The sequence below is a fragment of the Pongo pygmaeus genome, chromosome 20, assembly GCF_028885625.2.
Source record: "Pongo pygmaeus isolate AG05252 chromosome 20, NHGRI_mPonPyg2-v2.0_pri, whole genome shotgun sequence".
Taxonomy (NCBI): domain Eukaryota; kingdom Metazoa; phylum Chordata; class Mammalia; order Primates; family Hominidae; genus Pongo; species Pongo pygmaeus.
In genome coordinates, this window is record NC_072393.2 from 3049667 (window position 1) to 3077493 (window position 27827).

General features: G+C 59.6%; 1 protein-coding gene across 4 annotated transcripts; it reads left to right on the forward strand.

Annotated features, from left to right (window-relative positions):
* The first annotated feature begins 3005 nt into the window (after nucleotides 1–3005).
* On the forward strand, nucleotides 3006–26905 carry NCLN (nicalin). Of its 4 annotated transcripts, none has more exons than XM_054463093.2 (15): nucleotides 3006–3621; nucleotides 9828–10018; nucleotides 10574–10718; nucleotides 13537–13631; nucleotides 16239–16319; nucleotides 18878–18981; nucleotides 21088–21176; nucleotides 21337–21476; nucleotides 21905–22083; nucleotides 23272–23359; nucleotides 23473–23511; nucleotides 23583–23746; nucleotides 24521–24574; nucleotides 24714–24792; nucleotides 24952–26905. In XM_054463093.2, the coding sequence occupies exons 1-15, from the start codon at nucleotides 3438–3440 to the stop codon at nucleotides 25009–25011; spliced, it is 1692 nt and encodes a 563-aa protein (XP_054319068.1). In that variant the 5' UTR covers nucleotides 3006–3437; the 3' UTR covers nucleotides 25012–26905. The 4 variants fall into 4 exon arrangements, with proteins under 4 accessions (XP_054319068.1, XP_054319069.1, XP_063513872.1 ...); XM_054463094.2 differs by having other exon boundaries at nucleotides 3025–3621; nucleotides 23586–23746; XM_063657802.1 differs by lacking the exon at nucleotides 16239–16319 and having other exon boundaries at nucleotides 3281–3621.
* Nucleotides 26906–27827: the final 922 nt, after the last annotated feature.

A 27827-nucleotide genomic window follows, 5' to 3' on the forward strand; every position in this document is an offset into this window, starting at 1 on the left:
CCTGGGCTCAAGTGATCCTCCCACCTCAGCCTTCTGAATAGCTGAGACTACAGGAGTCCACTACCAAGCCCGGCTCATTTTCCTATTTTTACATTTATTATTATTATTGTTATTATTATTTTTTTGAGAAGTACTCTCGCTCTGTCGCCCAGGCTGGAGTGCGGTGGCGCGATCTCAGCTCACCACAACCTCCACCTCCTGGGTTCAAGCGATTCTCCTGCCTCAGCCTCCCGAGTAGCTGGGACTACAGGCATGCACCATCATGCCCGGCTAATTTTTGTATTTTTAGTAGAGACGGGGTTTTGCCATGTTGGCCAGGCTGGCCTCGAACTCTTGACTCAGGTGATCCACCTGCCTCAGCCTCCCAAAGTGCTGGGATTACAGGCGTGAGCCACCGTGCCTGGCCGATTTCCCCATTTTTATAAGGCCACCAGTCATATGGGATTAAGGGCCCACCCTGCTCCAGTATGACCTCATCTTAACTAACACCATCTGCCACAACCCTATTTTCCAAATAACATCCTATGCTGAGGTCCTGGGGGTTAGGATGTGATTATGTAGATTTTGACGGGACAGTTCTTTATTTTCTTTTATATTTTAGAGACAGGGTCTTGCTCTGTCACCCAGGCTGGAGTGCAATGGTGTGATTACAGCTCGCTGCAGCCTTGATCTCTCGGGCTCAAGTGATCCTTCTGCCTTGGGTTTCCAAGTAGCTGCAATTACAGGTGCACACCACCGCACCTGGCTAATTTATATATTTTTTGTAGAGACGGGGCTGGGCGCCGTGGCTCACCCCTGTAATCCCAGCACTTTGGGAGGCCGAGGCAGGTGGATCACGTTAGGTCAGGAGTTTGAGACCAGCCTGGCCAACATGGAGAAACCCCGTCTCTACTGAAAATACAAAAATTAGCCGGGCGTGGTGGTGCATGCCTGTAATCCTAGCTACTTGGGAGGCTGAGGCAGGAGAATTGCTTGAACCCGGGAGGCGGAGGTTGCAGTGAACTGAGTTCGTGCCACTGCACTCCAGTCTGAGTGACAGAGCGAGACTCTGTCTCAGAAAAAAAGAAAAAAAAAAGAGAGAGAGAGAGAGACAGGGTCTTGCTATGTTTCCCAGGCTGGTCTCGATCTCCTGGGCTCAAGTGATCCTCTTGCCTCAGCCTCCCAAAGTGTTGAGACTACAGGCATGAGCTACTGTGGCTGGCCAATTGCAGACAGATGGAACTGTAGCCGGCCACTTCACCAGTGAAGTCCCAAACACCCCTCTGCAGGCATGATAAGCTAGGGTAGTTCTTATCTTTTCCTGATTCCTGTTCTCTGTGTGTTTAGTGGGGACCACAGCAGGCAGGGTGGGGTGTTGGTGGCATTTGGGATAAGTGGAGTCTGAGCCGGCCTGGAGCTCTCTGTCTGCCTTCTGGGCCTGTGTTGGCTGACCCTGTTGCCCCCTCTGCCCTGCTTCAGCTGAGCTGAATTATTTCTTGGTCCTTCCTGTCTGGGGGCTTTTCGCTTAACCTTTGTTGCCCCGATAGAGGGGCCTTGTTAGCCTGCACCTTCCCTCATTCGTCACTCGACTTCTGCCTGCTCATTCTTTGTACCTTAGTTTTAGCGTCACCTCTTCCAGGAAGCCTTCTTTGATTTCTCCTCCTCCCTAGGTCTCCTCTAGGCTCCCACAGCTGCCTGTGTTCCCTGCATGACAGCTCTGCTTTATACTGGGCACAGCTTTCCCTTGTTCTTCACTCATCTGCTCTGGCTCATCTTTTGAGTTTCAGCTTAAGTGTCACCTCCTCCAGGAAGCCTCCCCTGATTTCCTCTCCTCCCTAGGCCTCCTCTGGGCTTCCCCCAGCTGCCTGTGTGTCCTCTATCCCAGCTCCCATCACCCCTGGTCACACAATCCATCTCCTCCTTTGGACTTCGAGCTCCGTGTCGGTAGATATTGTGGCTTTGCCAGGGTCCTTAGTGTGTCCCCGGCACCCACCACACGGCCTGGCACACAGTAGGTGCTCAGTGACCCAGCAGCACGCTCAGAAACTCCCTTTCCGGCCGGGCGCGGTAGCTCACGCCTGTAATTTACAGCTACTCGGGAGGCTGAGGCACAGGAATTGCTTGAACCCAGGAGGCGGAGGTTGCAGTGAGCTGAGATCAAGCCACTGCACTCCAGCCTAGGTGACAGAGACTACATCTCAAAAATAAATAAATAAATAAATAAACACACAGAATTCTCACATGCGGCTGGCAGGGAGAGTGCTTGATTCTTTATCATTATATCTGAGGAAACTGAGACTCTGAGAGGTGAAGCGACTGGCCCAAAGCCACACAGCTGGGAAATGGAGGAGTTGGGATTTGAGCCTAGGCTCTTAATCAGCACAAATGCCACTTCTCACTTGGGACAGAAAGGAAGCCCTGACTCCTTAGGCAGCTGTACGGAGCCTGGGATGATAATGTGCTGAGAGCCAGGGCTGCTGTCTGCTGCACCCTGGGGCTCAGTCTCCCCATCTGTACAAAGGGACGTTCCTTACGTACCTCCAGCCCTGAGACACTGGGTTTTAACTTTAAATTTCTGATGAACAACAAATACTTTTTTAGTATAAGTATGCCCCAAATATGAATAAAGATAAATATAAATACCTGCCACCGACCCCTGCACAAACCGCAGGCTCCAGACTACAAGTCCCACAACCCACTGCGGCCTCCCTTAGGAACTGATTATCATGACTTTTTATTTTTCATTCATTCATTCAAAAATGGTATAGGCCACCCGCCGTGCGTCAGGTCTTGTGCTAGATGCCGGGGATACATCATATGCACAAAACAGACAAAAGTCTTTGCCCTCGTGGAGTTTGACATCTGCATCCTTGGGAGTTTTAAGTGATTTTTGTTTTTCTCAGCAATTTCTGCCAGGACGACTACAGTTCCCGTGACCCTTTGTGTGTTTGATGGGACTACAACTCCCAGAAGACCTAGCGCGTCAGAGAGCACTTCCTTTTCTGTTTATCCCCAACTTCCTTCCAGGTCGCAAGGTCACGTCCTGTCCCCAACTTTCGCCCCTCACCTCAGCTCCCCCAACGCCAAAGACAAGGTTAAGAAAGTGATATCGCGAAATAGTTTTTTAAAGCATTTTATTGCATTTTATAACTTGGAGTTTATGTGAAACCTCAACGGTATTAGCCGAACAGCCTGCCGCACCTTCCGGGAGTCCCAGAGTGGGCCTATAACTCCCACGGGGCACCGCGAGCGCCGGACGGACTACAATTCCCGACAGGGAGCGCGGCTGGCGGGGCGGTTCGCGGCGGTGCCCACAGGACCTCAGGGCGAGTGCGGGCTGCCCGGCGCGGCGCCCGCAGGACCCCGGCGGCTACCCATGCCGAGGTGAGTCCGCGGGAGCCGCCGCCGCCGCCGTCCCGTCCCAGCTGCCGCCCTGCGCGGCCCCGCCGCCGGCCAGGATGCTGGAAGAAGCGGGCGAGGTGCTGGAGAACATGCTGAAGGCGTCTTGTCTGCCGCTCGGCTTCATCGTCTTCCTGCCCGCCGTGCTGCTGCTGGTGGCGCCGCCGCTGCCCGCCGCCGACGCCGCGCACGAGTTCACCGTGTACCGCATGCAGCAGTACGACCTGCAGGGCCAGCCCTACGGTGCGTGTCCCCGGCCCACCCTCGGGGCTCCCGGGGCTCCCCGGCCACGCCACTCCGGCCCGGCCAGCCCCAGGCCGATCCCTAGCTCCGGCCTGGGCTGCCCGACCCATGCTCAGGCCCCAGGCGTGGCAGAGCCCTGCCGCCCTGGATCCCCGGGCGCCCTGGAACTCCGGCTCTCCTTGCCTAGCGCCCAGGGACCTCCCCCGCGCTCGCTCCCACAGCCCCCGGCCCCTGCTTAGGCCTCCCTGCCCCGGAACCCATGGCCGGGCCAAGCGTCCCGCGCCCCTGGAGCCCTAAGTCCCCTCTCTCCTGTCCCCAGCTGGGCCGACGTCTGCCTGCCTTGCCGAGTTTCTCCCTCCTGGGCCCCCTCCGCCCCCTAGGCTTCCTGGTCCGGGCTCACTTGAGCAGACGCTCCCGTCCTGACCTCCAGCTCCCAGGGTCCCGTTCTGGAGACCATCTGGTTGGTCTCTGGATCCACTGGGTAACGTCCGTGTTCCCAGGCCTCCCGCCTTTAGCTGACTGCGTTTGGAGTTAAAGGTCCCTGCACTGATTTCTGCCAGGCTGAGCCACCCGACGCGGTGGTCCAGCATTCCCCACCCCCTCCCACGGCCCTGGGTGCCAAGTGCATTTTGTCCAGTGCCCAAATTCAACCCCCCTGAATTTTCTTGCTCTAGTCACCGGCCCCCACGTCAAGGACCCATTTGTCCCCAGACCCCTGACGCTCTCTGGTCCCAGTTCGTGAGTCGTGTTTCAGAATCTGGTAGCCCAGCTTCCCTGGCCTCCTCCCGCGTCCCGAGTTCAGTCCACTCGCCTGGGGTTCCCTTTAACCCCCTTTCTGTCCCGCCTTTGATGCATACCCACGCCCTCAGCTCAGCCTCCTCACACCCACTTCCCAAAACCCCACTTGTTCCATCTTTCCAGGATTTCCTCATCCCTTTCCAAATTCGCACCCCCTTGCCCTTGCATTCTGCAAGTCTCCCACTCAACAGCCTCGCCCCCTCGCGTCGTGGCCCTGACCCTAGTGTCTAGACCATTCCACATCCCCTTGTCTTTTCCTGGCTATAGCTGTCCCTGTCATTCCAGAACCTTCTGGTCCCTGGTTTTTCTTCTTTTCAGCCTGGCCCCTCAGGTCCCTGGAAGTCAAGGCCTGGCCTCCCCTGTGAAGGAGTCCCGTCCACATGTTCTCCCGGCCCCCTTAGTTCCCAGCCCGGATTTTCTTGGACTGGTCCCTCTCGTCACATCTCAGGCTCAGCCTGAGGCGCGGGGACCCCCAGCGTCTGCCAGCCATTGGGGATCCCATCTCTGGAGATGGAACCAGACTTTGGCCTCAGGTCCCATTTTGCCCCAGAGTTAACGATTTTTTTTACTTAGAGCCATTGTTATCAACCCAGGGGACGCTGGGTGATGTCTGGGGACATCTGTGGTTGTCACGACCACGGGTGCTCCTGGCATGGAGTGGGTGGAAGCCAGGGATGCCGCTCAATTCCCTGTAGTGCCCAGAACGGCCCCACCCCAGAGAACGATCCGGCCCTAATGTCCACAGTGTCCAGGGGAAGCGCCCTGGGGCCAGAGTGGTGGTGTAAACCTAAGGCCCGGGCTCTGGAGGGTGGGAGTGGAAGGCCAGGGGCTCCTCATGCAGTGACCGCGTTTTCTGTGCTGCTTGGGATTTTCCCGGGGGAAGGGTCCTGACGGGCACCATCCTGTAGAACCGCCTCCATCTTTGCTGCCTGGCACAGGAGCCACCAGCCACAGGAGCCACCAGCCACAGGAGGCTGCCGAGCCCCCAAAACACGGCCTGTGCAACCGGGGGGGCAGGATTTTCAGTGCTGCTTAAAAGTAATAAACCCAGGTAGCCATGCGTGGCTGCGGGTCTCGTAGCAGCTTCCGTGGGGTTTCTAGGGCAGTCTGCACCCCAAAGACCCCACTCCTAGAACTCGAGATACCCTGTTCACACTCCTGGCATCTCCTATCTGGGCCTCCAGCTCACCCAGCCTCCCTCCAGCCCCCCGGGCAGGTGTGATCTGGTGGCTGCTACAATGTCCCCGGGCAGGTGTGGGCCTCTTTTCTCTCCCCGCGAGGCTGCCCAGGAACGCATGTTGTCTATTGAGTGAGCAGGTGTCCTCCCGTTCCCCAGCCAGACGGACGCCCTCTCCAGCCTCCTAGAGTCCCTCCCAGTTTCCTTGTGGGGCCTCTTGTTCACCGCAGCCTCCTGATGTTCACCCCACTGTCCTTCCCCGATTCTCTTGGCCCCTTTTTGGTGGCGCCTCCCTCCCTTTCCCCTGCAGTCCTTGCTGTCTTTCCTTGCTTCTCTGGGGCCTTTGCGCACAATCCTGGGTTTTCTTCTGAGTCTTCTTTTCACTGGTCTCCTCCCCTGTACCCTCCTTCCTGGCCCCCAGCTTTTCTTCTAGTGAGGAAGCTGGGCCCGGCTTTCCCTGTATCTGGCATTCGCCCAGCTGGTCCGTGGGGTGAGCGGAGGAGCCCATGGGGCAGCCGCCCTGCCTCAGCCTCCATGCTCCTCATCTGCGCCCTGGGAAGCACAGTCCAGCTCTCGCAGGGTAGGCGAGGCCTGGCCAGCACACCCCTCTGTGTCGCTCTGGCCTCCCCTGAGAGACTGGGGGTGGTTTGGACAGGCCCTTGAGAAGCCCCAGCGTGCTGCCTTTGAGGCCACCCTCCACCAACATCTTCCCGGTGTGCTTTTACCCCCGGGCCCGCCACCCGGAGGAGCTGCAACCCTTACTCACTGGGGATTCCTTTCCCAACTTCCTTCCTGCTGCTGTTGAGAGACGCAGGGCGGGGCGGTGCCCTTTGTGTTTGGGTGTGATCTCTGGGTCTCACTGGTCAGGTGCACAGCGCCCCTCTCCTGGGAGTGGACTCTGGCCCTGCTGGGTGAAGGCTTTCTCGGCTCGGCGGCAGTTCACAGCAGGTGGGGCTCATTGAGCTTATGGCCCATGTGAGGTGGGAACCTTAGCACCCCTTGGAGCGCCCAGCTCCCAGGACCCGTCAAGTCCATCAGACTTGCCAAAACTCCTTCATCTGGGAGCCAGCTAACTGCAGCCTGTAGGTCACGTCTGGCCCTCTGCCTGTTGTTGTTAATAAAGTTTTATTGGCACGTGGTCATGCCCATCCATTGGCATCTTGTCTCTGGCTGCTTTCACGCAGAAACAGCTGAGCTCAGTGATTGTGCCAGAGCCCTATGGCCCGAGAGGGGAAAGGTTGGCCGTCTGGCCCTCGATAGATAGACAGGTGCCCAGGCCACTGTTCAGGTCCAGTCCTGTCACGCCAACTGGTGACTTCTCTCAGGATGCCCGGTGCCCTCCATGGCGTCCACCACAAGTGGCCTCTGCCCATTCAGACGCGGGTCTGAGGGAGTTGGTGCTGGTTTCGCCTCTGCAGAGAGCCGTGTCCACACTAGCTTGTGGCCACCCGGCGCGACCCTGGCCCTCGAGGGAGGCTGGGGCCACCCAAGGCCATCTGTGCTCCTGGGGAGATGGGCCTTGGCCACAGAGAGCCCTTGCCATTGGGCCCCAAGCGAGCAGGGGCTGGGATCCGGAGGGCAGCATGGCCTTGGCTGGTGCTGACGCGAGGCGGGGCTCCGATGGGCGGGGCTTCGGAGTGGGAGGCCGTGGCCTTCAGGGAGCTCCGGGTGCTGGTGTCCACCTCCATTCCTCTGACTTGCTGCTGCTCCTTCCCTTCTCCCTCCTCGCTCACTCCCTATCCTGCCTGCAGGAGCTCGAGGCCCGGAGAACGGGGGTGCCTGCCAGTGGGCCTCATCTCCCGGCCCCAAAGGGGTGACATTCGAGTCACCCCTGGGAGGCCAGGGCATGTGGGGGCAGGTGGGGTGCAGGGGAGGGGTGCTCCCAGCACTGCAGGAGCCCCAAGGACTCCCTCGAGGTCTTTGCTGCCACGTCCCTGAGGGGCCTCCCAAGGGAAGAGGAAAGGCCCTCAGCAGGCCTGGTGACGTCAGGCTCTGAGAGGGGAACAGGGGTGAGGCTGCTGGGCCTAGGGCTCATGGCCCCCTGTGGCTCCTCCATCCCAGGCCTCAGAGCTGGTTCTCTGTGCCCACCTCCTTGTGCTGCACCCGAGACCCCGCCCATTCCCACCTGAGACCTGTGTCCCTTCTGTGTCCCGCCTGACCCCCCCCATGTACCCAGCTCAGCCCATCGGACACCCCGTTGGAGCAGGCTGCTTCCCTCCCGCCGCTTCCCAGACAGGACATTGCTGGACACAGAGCTGGGGACTCATGCACGCCCCTGGCCCCAAGCCCGAGGCTCATTGCAGGCCCCGGGAAGAGCTGCGTCTGTGGGGAGATGAGAGAATGAGGGTCCCCAGCATCCAGCATCCACCTTCAGAGCGCGGCTGGCTCCCACGGGGATGCCGGAGTCGGCCCTGGGCATCGTGATTTTGGGTGCTTCTTGCACGGGTCTCACACAGGAGGCCCTGGGGCCCGCCCCCGGCCCCCCTGCGTCAGGCCTGCTCCCGGCCCCCCTGCGTCAGGTCTGCATCCGGCCCCCCTGTGTCAGGTCTGCATCTGGCCCCCCTGTGTCAGGTCGGCACCCGGCCCCCCTGCATCAGGTCTGCACCCGGCCCACTTGCGTCAGGCCCACCCCCAGCCCCCCTGCGTCAGGTCTGCTTGCGTGCTTTGCGTGGCATCCTGTTGGCTTGTGCAGCGCTGAGATGTTTTAGATCATTGCTTGTCTTTTAACATTTGGGTGATGTGACGTAAGAATCGGGATTTCTAGCTTCTGGTGTGGTCCACTGAGGTCCACGTCCGCAGCTGAACGCGGGTGGCCCTTTTAGAGGGGCTGGCGCTCTCCAGGGTCTTTCCAGGGCCACTCAGGTGGCCGTCGCGGTGCGTGGCAGGCAGCAGGTAGATCGTCGCGGTGCTGAGACTTGCAGGGGTGAAGTGGCAGGAAGTGGGGGGTGCGTGTGCAGCTCAGGTGCGCAGAGCAGGGACCCCTGAGCTGCGTCTTGTTGGGTGGAGGACGTTTTGCTGAGAGAGGAGGGAAGAGCAGTCCCAGGAAGCAAAAGGCAGCAGCGAAACCAGGAGCCCTGGCGAGTTTCCAGAGCGGTGACGGTGGGGAGCGCCACCGCAGAAGTGAATAAGCCCGTGATGGAGCGACAGCCCCAGGCTCTCAGCGACGGCCCTGGCCTTCCGGGGAAGACTCCGCCTCGCCCCAGAGATACCATAGCCCAAGCTGCTGAGCCTCCTGCCGCCCCAGCCCCTGGATTTCTAGGAAGCTTACATGTCCAAGGCGCGGTAGGGTGGTCCTAGAGCAGGCGAGCCTGAAGGGCGCTCCGTTCTGGTCTCGTGGCTCAACACAGGGGTTTAACCTGGGGCCCATGAACAGGCTTCAGGGGAGCGGTCCCCAGCTGGGACCCCCTGTAACAGGAGTTGAACCCAGCCTGCCCTTGGCCTAGGTGAGAGTTTTGTTGGCACACAGTCCCACCTGTTGGCTTACTTGTTGTGTATGGCTGCACTCAGCCTGCAGTTTTAGAGCTGAGTGGTCGAGACACAGACCGGAAATACTCACTCTCTGGTCTGTTGCAGAAGAGGTTTGCCAAGCCCTGGTCTAGGATCCTGTGTAGACTTCGGTGTGGGGGTGGGAAGTGTGGATTTCTCCCGGGAGGAGGGGCTCTGCTCTCATTAGAAAGGGGCCAGGCGCGGAGGCTCACGCCTGAAATCCCTGAACTTTGGGAGGCCAAGGTGGGAGCATCACCTGAGGTCAGGAGTTTGAGACCAGCCTGGCCAACAGGCAAAACCCTGTCTCTACTAAAAATAGAAAAATTAGCCGGGCATGGTGGTGGGCGCCGGTAATCCCAGCTACTCAGGAGGCTGAGGCAGGAGAGTCGATTGAACCCAGGAGATGGAGGCTGCAGTGAGCCGAGACTGTGCTGCTGCACTCCGGCCTGGGTGACAGAGACCCTGTCTCAAAAACAAAACCAAAAAACAAAGATTCTCAAGAGGTCTGAGACCCAGGGTTAATGTGGCACTGAGCCCATGGGCATGGGCCCGGTACGGGTTCATGGCCCCCATGACCCGGTGTGTGGGGGGCAGGCTGGGGGGACCCTGGGAGCTTCTCGAATCGGTGGTCTTCCAGGTTCTGGGCTGGGGCTGGGGCTGCTGAGTGGGTCCCTGGCCTGGATCTGTCCCCTCCCATCGGCCTGGCCACCTGCCGAGGCTCACGACCCCGCCCCTGTGCCCACAGGCACGCGGAACGCAGTGTTGAACACGGAGGCGCGCACGATGGCGGCGGAGGTGCTGAGCCGCCGCTGCGTGCTCATGCGGCTACTGGACTTCTCCTACGAGCAGTACCAGAAGGCCCTGCGGCAGTCGGCGGGCGCCGTGGTCATCATCCTGCCCAGGGCCATGGCCGCCGTGCCCCAGGACGTCGTCCGGGTGAGCGTCTGCCCTGCCCCGCCCGGCTGGGGTCCAGAGCTGGGGCAGGAGTTGGAGGCAACTGTGTGACCCTAGGCAGGTCGCTTCGCCTCTCTCAGCCCTTTGGAAAGTAGGATGGACTGTTCCTCTGCTCCATTGATCTCCAAGGGGCAATTCTGTCTTCAGAGGATGCTGGGTGATGACCGGAGGTGTTCAGGGAGGGCCGTTCCTGGCGTGGAGTGGGTGGAGGCCAGGGATGCTGCTCAGCACCCTGCAGTGCCCAGGATGGCCCCACCCCAGAGAGTGATCTGGCCCCGGGGTCCACAGGGCTGCACAGGAGACCCTGCCTTGAGTGAACAAGACCTGGTAGAATCCAGCAGACGCCCTGGGTGAAGATACTTTTGCAGATGAGAAGGGGTGGGTGGGATGGGGGAAGCCCTGGTTTTCTGTGAGTGCCCCATGGTTCATGCCGCCCTCTGAGAGCCTGCATGTCCTCCAGGGACAGTCACTGGGCCCCCTGCTACCCTGCCACCCCCGCCAGGCCAGCAGCCCCCTAAGTGTGCGTCTGCTCCACAGCAATTCATGGAGATCGAGCCCGAGATGCTGGCCATGGAGACCATCGTCCCCGTGTACTTTGCGGTGGAGGACGAGGCCCTGCTGTCCATCTACGAGCAGACCCAGGCCGCCTCCGCCTCCCAGGGCTCTGCTTCTGCTGCTGAAGGTGGGCTCTGGCTGCAGGGACGGGAGCCATGGACGTGGGGAGGTGTCCCCGTCCCAAGGGCTGCGGTCACCCTGGGCTGTTTCTGCCCTCAGCGTGTGGCATCCCTTCGCTGGGGTTAACGGTGGGGGTTCCTGGGCCCTGTATGGACCTGCTGTGTCACCACCTCTGGGCTGGGACCTGGGACTCTGCATTTTTGCAGCTGCCTGTCCCGCCACCCAGTTGCTGGCTCTGTGCACACGAAAGACCAGAACCACGGACTCAGGAGGAGCCTTTCCCATCCTCAGGGGCTCGGGGTTTATGAAACACATGGGCATCTGTTCAGTTCTCTACCTGCCGAGGACATTCTCAGCATCACATCTCGAGTGGGCAGTGTGGGCACGTCGGCGGTGTCGTTATGGAGAAGGGGCACACGCCTTTCTTTCCTCCAGCCCCGTGAACGGGTGCCCTGGCAGCGAGCTCGGAGCAGGAGCCCGGAGCTCTGTGGTGGGACCTGTGGTGGGGAAAGATGGGAGTGGCCGCTGTGGAGAGCGAGGAGAAAGAGGAACTGGAGAAGGCAGCTGAGGGGCCTCCCTGGGGCTGTCGTCAGCTACTGGGGGAGCAGGGCTGAGAAGGGAGGCCAGAGCCCAGGGCCGCAGAGAACAGGGTGTGACAGGCAGGTGTGTCCTGGCCCAGCCCCAACAAAAACAGTTTGGTGCTGTGGTTTCAAGCTATAATAAAGGAGGCCGAGGCGGGTGGATCACCTGAGGTCAGGAGTTCGAGACCACCCTGGCCAACCTGGTGAAACCCTGTCTTTACTAAAAAAAATACAAAAAGTTAGCTGGATGTGGTGGCAGGCGCCTGTAATTCCAGCAACTTGGGAGGCTGAGGCAGGAGAATTGCTTGAACCCAGAAGGCGGAGGTTGTGGTGAGCTGAGATCACGCCATTGCACTCCAGCCTGGGCAACAAGAGCAAAAGTCTGTCTCAAAAAAAAAAAAAAAAAAAAAAAAAAATTCATCCTACACAGCCAGATCAGTGGAATTCTAGATCCAGAGCTGGCTAACACCGGCCCAGGGGCCACCTGTTTTTGTTGATAAAGTTTTATTGGCACTGGGCCACGTTCATTTCTGCACAGTCCACGGTGGCCTTCCCAGCAGCAGAACTGAGTTGCTGTGGCTGCGACAGAGACCATCCAGCCTGCAAAGCCGAAAGTGTTATCTGATCCTTTGCAGAAAACGTTCCCAACCCCTGGTCTAGATGAAGAGTCTTGACAATGGCCATTTTTGTTGTGGCAATAGAAGAGTATAGTTCTGCAAATACCTAATACCTAAGTATCCTGTTAGAGAAGAAGGAAAGAGGAGTCTTCTTTTTTTTTTTTTTTTTTTTTTTAAGATGGCGTCTCACTCTGTTGCCCAGGCTGGAGTGCAGTGGCGCAATCTTAGCTCACTGCAACCTGAAGGAGGAATCTTCTACTTGGTGGAGTATTATGCAGCTGGTAAAAATGATGTTGAGGGCCAGGCATAGTGGCTCACACCTGTTGTCCCAGCACTTACGGAGGCTGAGGCAGGAGGATCGATTGAGGGCCTGGAGTCCAAGATTAGCCTGGGCAATATAGCAAGACCCTTGTCTCTACAGAAAATTTAAAAAAGCCAGGTGTGGTGGTGCATGCCTGTAGTCCCAGCTGCTCAGGAGGCTGAGGTGGGAAGATCACATCACTTGAACCTGGGAGGCAGAGGTTGCAGTGAGCTGAGATTGTGCCATTGCACTCCAGCCCGGGTGACAGTGCGAGACTCCGACTTGAAAAAAAAAATTACAGAGAGTTGTCAGGAGCATGCCTCCGCCAGTGATCATATCTGGTTTTTGTTTTTTGTTTTTTGTTTTTTTTTTTTTTGAGACGGAGTCTCACTCTTTTGCCCAGGCTGGAGTGCAGTGGTGCAATCTCGGCTCACTGCAACCTCCGCCTCCCAGGTTCACGCCATTCTCCTGCCTCAGCCTCCAGAGTAGCTGGGACTACAGGTGCCCGCCGCCACGCCTGGCTAATTTTTTGTATTTTTAGTAGAGATGGGGTTTCACCATGTTAGCCAGGATGGTCTTGATCTCCTGACCTTATGATCCGCTTGCCTTGGCCTCCCAAAGTGCTGGGATTCCAGGTGTGAGCCACCGCCTGGCCGATCATATCTTACATACCCATGACAATTGTGTTTTCATTTTTATTTTATTCTTTTTTATTATCTCTTATTTTATTTCAAAAGATTGTATTTTTAGGCCAGGCGCAGTGCCTTATGCCACTAGGATTACACTAGGATTACAAGGTCTAATCCTAGCACTTTGGGAGGCTGAGACAGGAGGATCGCTTGATCCTGGGAGGTAGAGGCTGCAGTGAGCCATGATTGCATCACTGTACTCTGGCCTGGGTGACAGCATGAGACCTTGTCTCAAATTAAAAAAAAAAAAAAAAAAAAAGTTGTGTTTTTAAAATGCTTTAAAGCACAGAAGTGCAGACTCAAAGCTGTGTGAACTCACAGGCATTTTCGGGCAGGCCCTGGCCCTAAGTCCCTAAGTGAACAGCTGTTATTGAGGGCCCGGGAGGAAAGGATCAGAATGGCACGGAGGAGAAATTCCCCAGCAGAACGTTCCAGAAAGGAGATGTGAATAATTTCGAGAGAAGGTTGTCCTAGGGGGAGCACGGGCATCACGTGGTATCGAAATCTGCTGGTCACATCCCCACACCCGGCTGGTTGGCTCTGCCCGAGCCCCCAACCTGGGGTGTCGGTGCTGGGGACGCCCCCTGGCTGGGGCCCTGGCTGGGCCGAGGCTGACGCACCCTCTCCCTCTCCCCAGTACTGCTGCGCACGGCCACTGCCAACGGCTTCCAGATGGTCACCAGCGGGGTACAGAGCAAGGCCGTGAGTGACTGGCTGATCGCCAGCGTGGAGGTGAGTGCCGCCTGCCCCGGAGCTGGTCCCGCGTCCCCAGGGGTCCCTGCCATCCGCCTGGCTCCCTGGCTTAGCCATACTAGAGGGGAGCCTCTGATGGGAAACTGGGGTCAGATCGCCCCCCTGCCTGGCTGAAAACCTCCTGTGGCTCCGCTGGCAGCTGAAGGAACCCAAACTCCTCACTTGGCCGGGGAGTCACTCTGTGGAGTACCCAGGCCCCTGCCAGCCCCCAGCCCATCTCCTTCCTTCCATCATGGGCCTCCTCCCCCCCCAGGGCCTTTGCACCGGCTGACCCTCCCAGGAAGCCCCCTCCAGGCTGCAGCATTACCAGCCCCCTCTCGTCACATAACCTCACCCTTCAGCCCAGACGCTGCGTCCTCACAGACCCTTCCGAGCACCCTGGGGTATCACCAGAAGTCAAGAGAGGGTGGGGAGCTGCCGGTGCAGAAGTAGCCGCTCAGATCATCAAGGCAGATCCAGAGGGTGAAGCCTGCATCGCTGCTGCATCGAGGCAGATCCAGAGGGTGAAGCCTGCGTCGCTGCTGCTGCAGCACTGGCAGGGGCCTTAAAACCTGAGAAAGCACCGACTCCTCTAGCATTTCCCCACAGGATGGCGCCGGTGAGGGGCGCAGATGAGTCCACACAGATGAGGGGTTGTCTCACTCTTGGGGGAGCCCTGAACAAGACGTGCTTGCTGTTATAGGGACCCAGGCCTTGTCCGGGGGAGCCCGAGTGGAAAAGCACTGGCTTAGGCCGGGGTGGGGAAAGTGTCCTGGAGGCCCCGGCTCCCCATACACAGGCCTTGGCGGAGGAGCCCTGGGGTTTGTTGACGGCTGTTCTGTTTGTTCCTGTTGGATTGTACTGTGGGCCCGGGAGGCGGGTCCTATTCCCAACGCCAGTTAGTGCGCAATGAGACCTGGTAGCCTGGCCTGCATCACTCCACAGTGGCACGGGTGCTGGGCTCCAGATCCCATGGGGCCGTGTTGACTCCGTTTTCCCTGGCTGTGCCCTTTCTCCTGTGAGCGGAGCCCTCTTGGCAGCTGGGCTTTGAGTTCAGCCTTTGAAGGATCTCCAAGTGGAAAATCATGTTGCAAAAACAGCAAGTAGACTCCCGCAGCCAGACGGGGAGTCCCCAGGCCACAGCCGGCCCTCTATCTGCTTTTGTAAATAAAGTTTTTGCTTCTTTGTTTTTGTTTTTTGAGTCAGAGTCTCTCTCTGTCACCCAGGCTGGAGTGCAGTGGCGCGATCTCTGCTAACTGCAACCTCTGCCTCCCAGGTTCAAGCGATTGTCTTGCCTCAGCCTCCCGAGTAGCTGGGATTACTGTCATGTGCCAGTATGCCCAGCTGATCTTTTGTAATTCTTTTTTTTTTTTTTTTTTTTTGAGATGGAGTTTCACTCCTGTTGCCCAAGCTGGAGTGCAATGGCGCGATCTCAGCTCACTGCAACCTCCGCCTCCTAGGTTCAAGCGGTTCTCCTGCCTCAGCCTCCTAAGTAGCTGGGATTATGGTGCCTGCCACCACGCCCAGCTAATTTTTGTATTTTTGGTAGAGACGGGGTATATTTTTGGTAGTGACGGGGTTTCACCATGCTGGCCAGGCTGGTCTGGAACTCCTGACCTCAGGTGATCTGCCTGCCTTGGCCTCCCAAAGTGCTGGGATTACAGGCATGAGCCACCGTGCTGGGCTGTGTAAATAAAGTTTTACAGCACACAGCCATGCCGATGCATGTGCAAACCATCCATGGCAGTTTCTGAGTAGTCGTAACAGACACCGTCTGGTCCCCAAGGCTGAAAATATCCCCTCTGGCCCTTTATGAAAGTCTGCTGGCCCCCGGGCTAGAGCAGAATCCAACTTTGGTGGGGTAAGAGGCAGGGAGGGGTGCATACAGACCCTGAAGGAACCCGAATGCTTGGCTGAGGGGCTCAGCCCCGTTTCTACAAACAGTTACGCTCCTGAGGGGTTAGCCCCATTCCTGCAGTTATCCTCCTGAGGGGCTCAGCCCCGTTCCTATAAAAACTTACCCTCCTGGCCGGGCGCGGTGGCTCACACCTGTAATCCCAGCACTTTGGGAGGCCGAGGTGGGCGGATCATGAGGTCAGGAGATCGAGACCATCCTGGCTAACATGATGAAACCCCCTCTCTACTAAAAAGTACAAAAAATTAGCTGGGCGTGGTGGCGGGCGCCTGTAGTCCCAACTACTCTGGAGGCTGAGGCAGGAGAATGGCGTGAACCCGGGAGGCGGAGGCTGCAGTGAGCCGAGATCGTACCACTGCACTCCAGCCTGGGTGACAGAGTGAGATTACGTCTTAGAAAAAAAAAAGACACAAAAAAACTTATCCTCTTGCTCTCCCCGATTTTTAAAGATTTCGACCTGAGGGCCAGAGCAGGGGTGGGTCCCTGTTCCCGGCTCTACCTCCTCCCTGGAGGAGCTCCCTGGGGCTGCCAGAGTCAGAGGCTGGCACCTCCTGTGGTCCTCAGTGCTGAGGCCGATGCTGGCACCCAGCAGACGGGCCCCACGTGGCCCAGAGGGGAGGGGTCTCCAAGCCCCACGCACGGGTCACCTGCCCCGGGAGCAGCCAGGCCATTCCCCTGCTTGTTTTCCACAGGGGCGCCTGACGGGGCTGGGCGGAGAGGACCTTCCCACCATCGTCATCGTTGCCCACTACGACGCGTTTGGAGTGGCCCCCGTACGTATGTGTGTCCCCATCCCCCCACCCCACAGGGCTTGGACTCTGGCTCCAGGCCAGTGCCGAGGCAAAGCACCTGTAGGGGATGGCAGCCGGGGTCAGCGGTTCTCCCCATGATGGCCTTTGCCTGTCATCCTTGTCCCCGCGAGGGCCTCAGGGTGGGTGTCGTGGGGCTGAAACAGGCCTGGCTCTTGCCCCAGGGTCCCAGGTCCCAGGGCACAGCGGTGTCTGTGTCAGAGGCTGAGCCCAGGGAGTCTGAGTCAGGGTTCCCCGAGCCAGCCCTGGGTGTTGTGGCTCCACACGAGGCCTCCTCGCTGCTGTGGTTTGTCCCAGCAAGAGGCCATGGAGCACGTAGCAGAGTCCGCGAAGGGAAAGGCTCGTGCGGTGAGCTGGGGAGGCCAGTCCTGGCTTCCAGGTCCTCTCCCCGTGTGTCACGTGGGACACGCCTCATCCTCAGCAGTGATCTGCTGAGTGATCTGCTGAGCCCAAAGCACTGTCACCAGCGGGGGTTCCAGAGATCCAGCGCCCGGTTCCTATGGGGGCTGGTTCTGCAGCCCCTGCTGCCTGGCCCATGTCGGGATTCCGGACTCCGGAGGGAAGCAGGGCCTGTGCGTAAACCATGGTGTTTGCAGGAACAGCTTTGGCTGCAGAGCCTGTCCTGTCAGCGAGGGTCGGGGGCCCTGGTGCAGGTTCCTGGTCTCAGGCCTGCGGCACAAGTTTGGTTCTGCTCAGCATGGGTTGAGCAGGAGTGGGGTCGGGCGTGCACCACGGTGTCAACCAGCACCCTGCTTCCTTCTTTTTTTTTTTTTTTAATTGAGACAGAGTCTTGCTCTGTCCCCCAGGCTGGAGTGCAGTGGCGCAATCTCGGCTCACTGCAACCTCTGCCTCCTGGGTTTAAGTGATTCTCCTGCCTCAGTCTCCTGAGTAGCTGGGACTACAGGCACCCGCCACCACGCCCGGCTAATTTTTTGTATTTTTAGTAGAGACAGGGTTTCACCACGTTAGCCAGGATGGTCTCGATCTCCTGACCTCGTGATCCGCCCGCCTCAGCGTCCCAAAGTGCTCAGATTACAGGCCTGAGCCACCACGCCCAGCCCTGCTTCCTTTGAACACAAATCAGCTGAACCAGACAGAGTGTGGAGGGTCGGGGCGGATCTGCTGCCTGGCTGAGTGCACCACCCCTTGGAGGGCCAGGCCCCCAGCCTTGAGAATGCCTGGTCCTGCTGGGCCCACACAAACTCAAGCTGCTCAGGGCAATGCCTCTTGAACTCCTGATCTCAGGCGATCCACCTGCCTCGGCCTCCTAACCTGCTGGGATTACAGGCATGAGCCACCGTGCCCGCTGCCTTTCTCTGTCCTCATTGTCCCCTCTGAAGCTTTTTTTGTTTTAAATTTATTTTATTTAGTTATGTTTTTTTTTTTTTTTTTGAGACGGAATCTCGCTCTGTCACTAGGCTGGAGTGTAGTGGCGCGATCTGGGCTCACTGCAACCTTCGCCTCCCGGGTTTAAGCGATTCTCCTGCCTCAACCTCCGGAGTAGCTAGGACTACAGGCGTGTGCCACCACACCTGGCTCATTTTTTGTATTTTTAGTAGAGATGGGATTTCACCATGTTGGCCAGGATGGTCTCGAACTCCAGATCTTGTGATCCGCCCGCCGTGGCCTCCTAAAGTGTTGGGATTACAGGCCTGAGCCACCAAGCCCAGCCAAATTTATTTTTTGAGATAATGGTAGAACATAAAGTTCACCATTTTAGAGCGTACGAGTGGGTTTTAGTACATCCAAAGTTGTACGGTCTCCACCTCTAATTCCAGAACATTCCATCACCCCAAAAAGCAGCCCCGCCCCATCAGCTGTCACTCCTGGTCCCCTCCCCAGCCCCGGAACCCCGGCATGTGTGCATCCGTCCCAGTGCCTGTGGACTGGCCTGTTGGACAGGTCTTAGGAACGGATCCTACACTGTGTACAAAGCCTTTTGGATCTGGCTTCTCTCACTGAGGAGGGTGTTTATTGTCCCCCTGAATTTAGTGCCACCGAGGTCCCCTTTATATGCTGCGGCCTTGGGACGGTCCCAAGCCATTGCAATGTCTAAGAAGCAGTGTGGCCTTATTGAGAATGCTGCTTTTAGATCACAAAAGTGCATCCAAGGGTGGGAAAGGCATGTGGTCGGGCTGTGCAGGTCTCCCCACGGCTGGGGCTCGAGGGTAGAAGGGCTGGTCCCACAGAGGGGACCCCGCACAAAGACCAGGGCTGGACAGATGCTGCCCTCCGTGAGCGAATCTGGCCCAGCCCCGGGCTCCAAATTCTGCATGTAGCTTCTCCCGGGCGCGGGCCAAGCCGAGGTGGACTAGGAGAGTCCTGGGCTCGGCGGGGCCCTGCAGACCCCAGGCCATCAGTCGGGGATTGAATACAGGAGGGGAGCGATCCCAGCTGCCTACTGGACATGGCAGAGGGGCTGGGGGACAGCACAGAGATGACCGCGGCTGCTGTGGGCAGAGGTCATGGGGTGTGGGAGCCGGGCGGGGATGACTGTGGCCTTGCCTCTACCATCCCTGTAGTGGCTGTCGCTGGGCGCGGACTCCAACGGGAGCGGTGTCTCCGTGCTGCTGGAACTGGCACGCCTCTTCTCCCGGCTCTACACCTACAAGCGCACGCATGCCGCGTGAGTGCCGGGGGTGGGCAGGGGGACGGGGGCGCGGGGGCCACACTGCCGGACAGCGCTGCCCACCGGGCGCCTCTGCACATGTTTCTCTGGAGCCTCCTGGCCCTGAAGTGGGCCTGAGCCCGGGAACTGGGGTGCCTTATTTATCGAGGGCTAAGCTGAGCCCTCGCAGGCTCCCTCTCTTGGAGTCCCACGGGGCCTGGCTGCTGCTCGCCCCAGGAGCCTGCTGGGAGTGCTGTCAGCTGCAAGTGTTAGAGACGCCCGGCTAAGGGCCCTAGAACTAGGGGATCCCCTCAGCCCTGTGCAGTCGGGGCCGGATTTTTTGCTGGGGTGGGGGCCATCCTGGGCACTGCAGGGTGCTGAGCAGCATCCCTGCCCCACCCATTCCATGCCAGGAAAACCCCATAGTCATGACAGCCACAGGTGCCCTCAGATATCTCCCACTCTCCGCTGGGGGCAGAAGCACCCCTGGTTGAGACCTCCCTGGGTTAGGGGATTCCACGGGCCCCTGAGAGACTGTGTCCCGTGATCATCTGCCCCGCTGAGGTCCCAGGAGGCTGCACACATTGAAATCCACACCCTGAGTTGGAAGGGAGAGAGGAGGTGAATCCCAGGAGCTGGGGTCCCCCTGGTTTATCCTGTCTACCCCGTCGGGAGTTTATCCTGGTGTCTGGTTGAGCAGGGGGCAGACTCGACTTTTCCCCAGATGATGAATGCAGGCTTCGTCCCCGTGGCCCTGTGGATGTCTTTTGTGCATGACTGTGTCCTGGGTGCCACCCACTCCATCCCAGGAGCACCCCCAGACGTAGCAACCACAGATGTCTCTGGACATGACTGTCTCCTGTGCGGGGTGGGTGGAATCACCTCCGGGTGAGACCCTGGCCCAGTCACCTGCTCCCGAGACGGTACTGCTGCAGTCATTGTGTCAGCAGCTCAGAGACGCCAGGGCCACTGTGGCTGAGACGTTTCTCAGCCTTCTGACAGTCACAAGACGCCGGGAGTCACGTCCAGGTTCAGGCGGGAACTTGGACTCGAACTCCTGGCCTCAAGCGATCCTCCTGCCTCAGCCTCCTAAAGCACTAGGATTACAGGTGTCGGCCACCATGTCCAGCCAAAACTTTTTTTTTTTTTTAAACTGCAGAACCTCTTCCCCAGCCCCCCACGGATGCCTTTTGAGAAGCTCATGCTGTCAAAAACGTGTGAATGGGTCTGCCAGGCCCGGGGGGCTTCTTGGCAGCTGGGGAGAGGTTGGGTTTCTGGGGCAGAGGGGAGCTGGGTTGGAGAGAGTCCGGGGCAGATGTGGGAAGATGGGGGTAGGGGGCGTGCTGAGCAGTTTCCTTCTCTAACCCTGGTGACCGTTCTAGTAGCCCAGGCTGTGTTCCATTAGAATTCTTGGCCTGGCTGGGTGGCTCATGCCTATAATCCCAGCACTTTGGAAGCCCGAGGCGGGTGGATCACCTGTCAGGAGTTGGAGACCAGCCTAACATGTTGAAACCCTGTCTCTACTAAAAATACAAAATTAGCCAGGTGTGGTGCTGCATGCCTGTAATCCCAGCTACTCGGGAGGCTCGGGCAGGATAATTGCTTGAACCCAGGAGGCAGAGGTTGCAGTGAGCCGAGACTGCACCATTGCACTCCAGCCTGGGCAAAAAGAGCAAAACTCGGTCCCCCCCAAAAAAATAATTCTTCTTTAAGTGAATAGATTTTATTTTTTTGATCTCCTGGTGTCTGTTGCCTGGTCGTTCACCCCGGTTCCTCCTGGGCTCAGAGAAGCCTCTAGAGCTGGGGCCTAATGTGGGGTGGCCCTGCTGCCTGGAGACACTGAGCGATTTGCAGTTGTCATTGGGGGGAAGCTCCCGGTATCGGGTGGGTGAGGCCAGGGATGCCGCTCAGCACCCTGAAGTGTCCAGGACAGCCTCACCTCAGAACCATCCAGCCCCAGTGTCCACAGGGCTGAGGGGTCATGCCCCGCCCTAAGGGGCTGGTCAGGATTTCCTACTTTGGGGAGACCTTCATACCCCTCCTGGGGGACCTGTGACTTGGCCGGGTCCCTCCTCCATCCCAGGCGCTTGCCTGTCAAAGCTAACACTGGGTCTTTTCTCCCAGGTACAACCTCCTGTTCTTTGCTTCTGGAGGAGGCAAGTTTAACTACCAGGGAACCAAGCGCTGGCTGGAAGACAACCTGGATCACACAGGTGAGCGGCCCCGGGTGGGGGTGGGGGTGCCACGGTGGTGGTGCTTTGGGGAGGCATGGAGGGCCAGGGGTTGCCGTGGGGGCAGCCAGGAGGCACAGAGGGAGGGCCTGGGGCCACTTCCTGGTCCCCACCTGCCCCGCCAGCTCTCGGTGTCCTGCAGACTCCAGCCTGCTTCAGGACAACGTGGCCTTCGTGCTGTGCCTGGACACCGTGGGCCGGGGCAGCAGCCTGCACCTGCACGTGTCCAAGCCGCCCCGGGAGGGCACCCTGCAGCATGCCTTCCTGCGGGAGCTGGAGACGGTGGGTGCCCCTTTCACGGATGGGTCCGGGGCTCTGTGGAGCACACACATCGGGGCTGGGTTGGGGCATCCTGTCCTGGGGTGTCCTTGCTGTCCGCCCCTCAGGCTCTGAGGGCCACACTGTGTCGGGGTCGGGCTGGGGTGTCCTGTCCTGGGGTGTCCTTGCTGTCCGCCCCTGGGGCTCTGAGGGGCACACTGCGTCAGGGCCGGGCTGGGGCGTCCTGTCCCAGGGTATCCCCTTGTCCCTCCTTACCCAGCGCTCACCGCCCACCGGGGCTCTAGCAGGCCTTAGGGGGACCCCAGGGGCAGGTGGATTTCTCCTCATTTTGCACCCTCGGGGGTTCTGGGAGGCCCCTGGAGCATTTGGGGAGTGGGCTGGGGTGGCCGCCATCCCCGCCCGCCCTCTGCTAATGGCGCCTCCGGCTGCAGGTGGCCGCGCACCAGTTCCCCGAGGTACGGTTCTCCATGGTGCACAAGCGGATCAACCTGGCGGAGGACGTGCTGGCCTGGGAGCACGAGCGCTTCGCCATCCGCCGGCTGCCCGCCTTCACGCTGTCCCACCTGGAGAGCCACCGTGACGGCCAGCGCAGCAGCATCATGGACGTGCGGTGAGCGCGGCAGCGCCTGCCCGGCCCCTCCTAGGGCTTTCCTGGGGGCTGAGCCACAGGTCGCAACTTCATGGGCCATGAGAGCCTGGAGGGAGTGGCCTCCACCCACAGGCTGCCGGGAAGGGGCTGGTGCATGGCTAAGGCCGGCTGCACGGTCAGGCCGTTCGCAAGCTCCTTATTGGGGCTAGGGAGGGCGAGGCTAGCAGCCTGGGGTCGTGGCCCCATATAGGACCCCCAGACCCCGTCACCTGTTGAATTAGGAGCAAGCAGCTCCTGCCTCTGGGCCTCTTCAGGGCCCTGCCACAGCCTGAAAGTCCTGCCTGGCCCCGGCCACCGTCTTGGGGAGCCTGGACCCCCACCACACCCCAGCCCTTCCTCGCCCTGCCTCCCTCTGGGGCACTGTGTGTCTGGCTTCCTGTGTCCTCTGACCCTGTGTCCTGCCCGTCTCTCTGCCATCATGTGATCCCCTAGGCAGGCTTTTGTGGAGCCTGGAACAGTCTGGCCACCCCAGGCACACTCCCGGCCAGTCCTGGCACCAGCAGGTGGGCGCCGTCTCCTCCCCCAGCGCCCGCAGTCCCGGCATAGACCCTTCCCGTTCATCCACTCTGCTCTGCGGTCACTGGGCCCTCAGGAGTGGTTTGAGCTCAGCCGTCGGAGGCCTGCAGAAGCCAGTGGTGGGAGGGAGGGCCACATCCGTGGGTAATCGCAGTCCTGGAAAGGATGGAGGTGGCGGTCGCCCACCAGCCAGGAAAGATTGCCAGGAAATGAGGGTGGGTGCACGGCTGTCCCAGCTGTGCTGAGCTCTCTCAAGACCACCAAGGGTCAGCCCAGGAGGGCCACCTGGGATTTGTAGAGGGTTCCAGAATGGATTCTTCCACCAGGACGGAATAGTCCGGTTTAAATTCTGGAAGAGCAGAAAACCGAGTCAGAAGGAACCAAGGCCTCAGGGCGGGAGCCTCACCTGCGCACAGGGGCGGGTCAGGGCGAGGGGCCTGGAGGTGGGGGGCCCCCGGTGAATCTGCGTCTACATGTCAGCCAAGTAGTTAAAGCTCAGCTTAATTTTTTTTTTTTTTTTTTAAAGACAGAGTCTCACTGTCTCCTAGGCTGGAGTGCTGGGATTACAAGTGTGAGAGCTCCCTTGCCCAGCCCCAAGTCCACATTTTAAAACATTGTTTTTGAATCGTGAAGGTCCCGGGTGGATTCTAAGACCCTGACCCGTAACACTAGGATCATCGCGGAGGCCCTGACTCGAGTCATCTACAACCTGACGGAGAAGGTGAGCCCTGAGCCCTCGGTGCCGCCAGCCCCAGCCCCGCCCCCGGCCCCACCCCTGGCCCCAGCCCCGCTGCAGGGGCCTGGACTCAGGGCCATCCCCTCCTCTCTCCGCAGGGGACACCCCCAGACATGCCGGTGTTCACGGAGCAGATGGTAAGGGGGCCAGGCCGGGGGGTGGGTGGGTGGGCGGGGCCAGGCCGTGACTACGGCCACCGTCCCTACAGCAGATCCAGCAGGAACAGCTGGACTCGGTGATGGACTGGCTCACCAACCAGCCCCGGGCCGCGCAGCTGGTGGACAAGGACAGCACCTTCCTCAGCACGCTGGAGCACCACCTGAGCCGCTACCTGAAGGATGTCAAGCAGCACCACGTCAAGGCCGACAAGCGGTGAGGCTGGGGCTCCGCACTGGCCCCGTTCAGCCTGGGGCCGAGGGGGACCTCCCCCTACTGCATCTGCCACCCCCTCACCCCTGGGGGATGCCAGGTGGAGCAGATACAAAGAGAGGATGGGACGAGGGTCAGGCACGGCAGCTATGCCTGCAATGCCAGTACTTTGGGAAGCCGAGGCAGGTGGATCACTTGTGGTCAGGAGTTCAAGACCAGACTGGCCAACATGGTGAAACCTCATCCCTACTAAAAATACAAAAATTAGGCAGATATGGCGGTGGGCACCTGTAATCCCAGCTACTTAGGAGGCCGGGACGGAAGAATCGCTTGAACCCAGGAGTTGGAGACCAACCTGGGCAACATAGCAAGACCCCATCTCTACAAACTTTTTAAAGTTTTTATTTATTTGTCTTTGAGACGGAGTCTCGCTCTGTCGCCCAGGCTGGAGTGCAGTGGCGTGATCTTGTCTCACTACAACCTCCATCTCCCGGCTTTAAGTGATTCTCGGACCTCGGTCTCCTAAGTAGCTGGGATTACAGGCACCCGCCACCATGCCCGGCTAATTTTTTTTTAATTTTTAGTAGAGATGGGGTTTCACCATGTTGGCCAGGTTGGTCTCGAACTCTTGACTTCAAGTGATCCACCTGCCTCAGCCTCCCAAAGTGCTGGGATTGCAGGTGTGAGCCATCGCGCCCAGTCTCCATCTCTACAAACCCTTTTTTTAAGAATTAGCTGGGCGTAGTGGTGCACCCTGAGAAAGTGCTGTCTCCCCAGGGACCCAGAGTTTGTCTTCTACGACCAGCTGAAGCAAGTGATGAATGCGTACAGGTGAGTGGTGGCCAGCGGGACCTGGAGCCCTTCACCCTCTACGGGTTACAGCCGAGGGGACCGCAGCCCACGGGGGTCTAGGGGGCCACGTTACTGCCCCGCACCATCCTTGACCGCAGGGACCCTGTTTTCTCCGCAGAGTCAAGCCAGCCGTCTTTGACCTGCTCCTGGCCGTTGGCATTGCTGCCTACCTCGGCATGGCCTACGTGGCTGTCCAGGTGAGCAGCGCCCAGGCTTAGGTGGGGCAGGGGCCGCCCGCCGGGAGGAGCTGGGCTGGGCGTCTCCAAGTGCATCGTGGCCCCTGGCTCAGCCTAGAGTCACATGGCCTGGGGCTCTGGCCCCGCCCGCATCCTCACTCCCTCCTGCTGTGTCCCCAGCACTTCAGCCTCCTCTACAAGACCGTCCAGAGGCTGCTCGTGAAGGCCAAGACACAGTGACACAGCCACCCCCACAGCCGGAGCCCCCGCCGCTCCCCAGTCCTTGGGGCCGAGCACGAGTGAGTGGACACTGTCCCGCCCCGGGCGGCCCTGCGGGGACAGGGGCCCTCTCCCTCCCCGGCGGTGGTCGAAACACTGAATTACAGAGCTTTTTTCTGTTGCTCTCCAAGACTGGGGGGGATTGTTTCTTTTTTTCCTTGTCTTTGAACTTCCTTGGAGGAGAGCTTGGGAGACATCCCGGGGCCAGGCTACGGACTTGCGGACGAGCCCCGCAGTTCTGGGAGCTGGCCGCCCTCTGTCTGGTGTAAGCACACATGCACGATTAAAGAGGAGACGCCGGGACCCCCTGCCCGATCGCGCGCAGCCTCCACCCACCGCCTCCTGCCGCAAGGGGCCTGGACTGCAGGCCCGACCTGCTCCCCGCTCCGCGTCTGTCCTCGGACGTCCCCTCCTGCTTCCCGACGGTGGCATGGACATGGTTATTTATCTCTGCTCCCTCTTGCCTGGAGGAGGGCAGTGCCAGCCCTGGGGTTCCGGGATTCCAGCCCCACTGGAGCCTTTTGTTCCCCATGCAGTCTCAGCGACCTGTCCCCCCCACAGTGGGCTCAGGGAGCTGCACCACCCAGCCTTCCCCTTCTCCGACTGCAGGGTCTGATGTCATCGCTGACAGCCTCTGCTTCGTCGGGGGCTGGCAGGGCCCCTGCCTCCCCGACCCCCGACCCACTGCCAACCCCTGTTACCCCACACTCCTCTCCTCCCAGCCCGTCCCTCCGGCCCCTGTGCCTCCGCGGCCCCAGCCCGGCTCCCAGGGCCCTCACCTGCTTGGCCCTGGCCCAGCTCCCTGCCCTGAGTCCTGAGCCAGTGCCTGGTGTTTCCTGGGCTCGGTACTGGGCCCCCAGGCCATCCGGGCTTTGCCACAGCCAGTCGGTCCTCCCTGGGGAACTGGGTGTGGGTGGAGTACTTACTGGGAGGAAGGAGGTGGCCCGGGGAGGCCTCGTGGCTCCTCCCCTCACTCCCCGCCCTGGGCCTCAGCTTCCTCATCTATAGAAAGGATGTGTTCGGGGTGGGGGCGTCAGGTGAGAACATTTGCTGGGAAGGAGACAACGTGGGGCATGGCCTCTGGGGCCACCCTTCTTGGAACTCGGAGAGGCAGGTCCGGGCCCCCGGGAAACCTTGGACAGAACCCTCCACCCCGCAGACCAGGCGCCGCGTGTGAGTGTGGGAGGGAAAGAGGCCCGTGTTGAGCTCAGGGAGACCCCGGTGTGTCCGTTCTTTAGCAATATAACCTACCCAGTGTGTGCCGAGCAGGCTTGGTGGGGAAGGGACTTGAGCTGGGCAAGTCCTGGCCTGGCACCCGCAGCCATCTCCCTTCGGTGGCCCAGGGAGTTGTTTGCTGTCCGAGGGACCTGGGCCGGCCCATGGGAGCCTGGGGTTCTGTCCAGATAGGACCAGGGGGTCTCACTTTGGCCACCAGTTCTTCGGCCAGCACCTCTGCCCTCCAGAACCTGCAGCCTGGAGGGGTGAGGCGACAACCACCCCTCTTTCCTCCAGGTTGGCAGGGGACCCTCCTCTCCCCTGTCTGCCCTGCGGGTTGCCCGCCTCCTCCAGAGACTTGCTCAAGGGCCCATCACCGCTGGCCTCTGGGCACTTGTGCTGAGACTCTGGGACCCAGGCAGCTGCCACCTTATCACCGTGAGAGAATTCGGGGAGTGCTTGCGTGCGTGCCAGCAGGCTCCTGTCTGGGTGCCACCGGGCCAGCATTTCGGAGGGAGCTTCCTTCCTTCTTTCCTGGACAGGTCGTCAGGATGGATGCACTGACTGACCGTCTGGGGCTCAGGCTGGTGTGGGATGCAGCCGGCCGATGAGAAAATAAAGCCATATTGAATGATCGCCACCAGTGTTTGGTCTGGGGGCTGTGAGAATTGGATTGTGACAACTGTTGGGGGTTCATGTTCCTCCAGGGGTTGACAGTAGGGGCAGGGCTGTGTGGAGAATACGTCACTGACTTGCCCCCTGCTGGAGTGAGGCTCCAGCCTGTCGTGGGCCAGGCCTGTGCCCAAGGCTGCTGGGCCGTGCGGGAGAGGAGGGCCTGTGTACAGGGTCTTGTGGGTGATGCACAGGACCGGTTTCCTGGGCCACCATCACGAAGCACCACCAACTATGGGGCTCAGAACACCAGAAATCCACCCTCAGTGCCTCCGAAGCCCCAAGTCCAAAGTCAGGGTGTGGGCAGGGCCCCCAGGGCGGGTCTTTCCTGCCTCTCCTCCCAGCTTCTAGGGCTCCCGGCATCCTCAGCTTGTGGCCGCGTCATTCCAGCCCCCGCCTTGTCTCTGTCTTCCAAGGACCTCCGTCACGTTGGATCAGGGCCCATCTTGCTCCAGGAAGATGTTCCCCCTAACTAATGACCTCTGCCAAGATCCCATTTCCAACTGAGGCTAAAGGCTGAGGTTCTTTTGGACATGAATCTGGGAGGACTCTGCAACCCTGGACGGCGGGCAGTGGGCTGTGTGAAGTCGGCTTCCAACCCCAACCCCAGGTTCAGAGAGGTCCCAGCAGGGCACCATACTCTTTGGTTTACTGAGAACCTGCACAGCAGGTGCAGAACTAGGGTTGGTCCCTCCTGGTCAGAAGCCCCGGGGACCGTCCCCGGTTCTGCCTGGTGCCCAGGCCCCTTCCTGGCCTGCCCAGTTGTCAGGCTCAGTAAACGCTGGTGGAGCTGCCATGTGTCCCTGGCCTGAGATCCCGTGCTCTCGGGGAAGGAGGAGAGGCAGAGATGTGCTGGTGAGAAGATGAAGCAGGGAGAGGTGGGGGCGTGG

What these genes read in the sequence shown, in the direction of transcription:
- NCLN (XM_054463093.2), top strand. Translation starts at nt 3,438, where the DNA reads ATGCTGGAAGAAGCGGGCGAGGTGCTGGAGAACATGCTGAAGGCGTCT. An exon ending in CGGTGTTCACGGAGCAGATG is followed by an intron (nt 23,512 to 23,582) that starts GTAAGGGGGCCA and finishes CCGTCCCTACAG; the next exon opens with CAGATCCAGCAGGAACAGCT. An exon ending in CACGTCAAGGCCGACAAGCG is followed by an intron (nt 23,747 to 24,520) that starts GTGAGGCTGGGG and finishes CTGTCTCCCCAG; the next exon opens with GGACCCAGAGTTTGTCTTCT.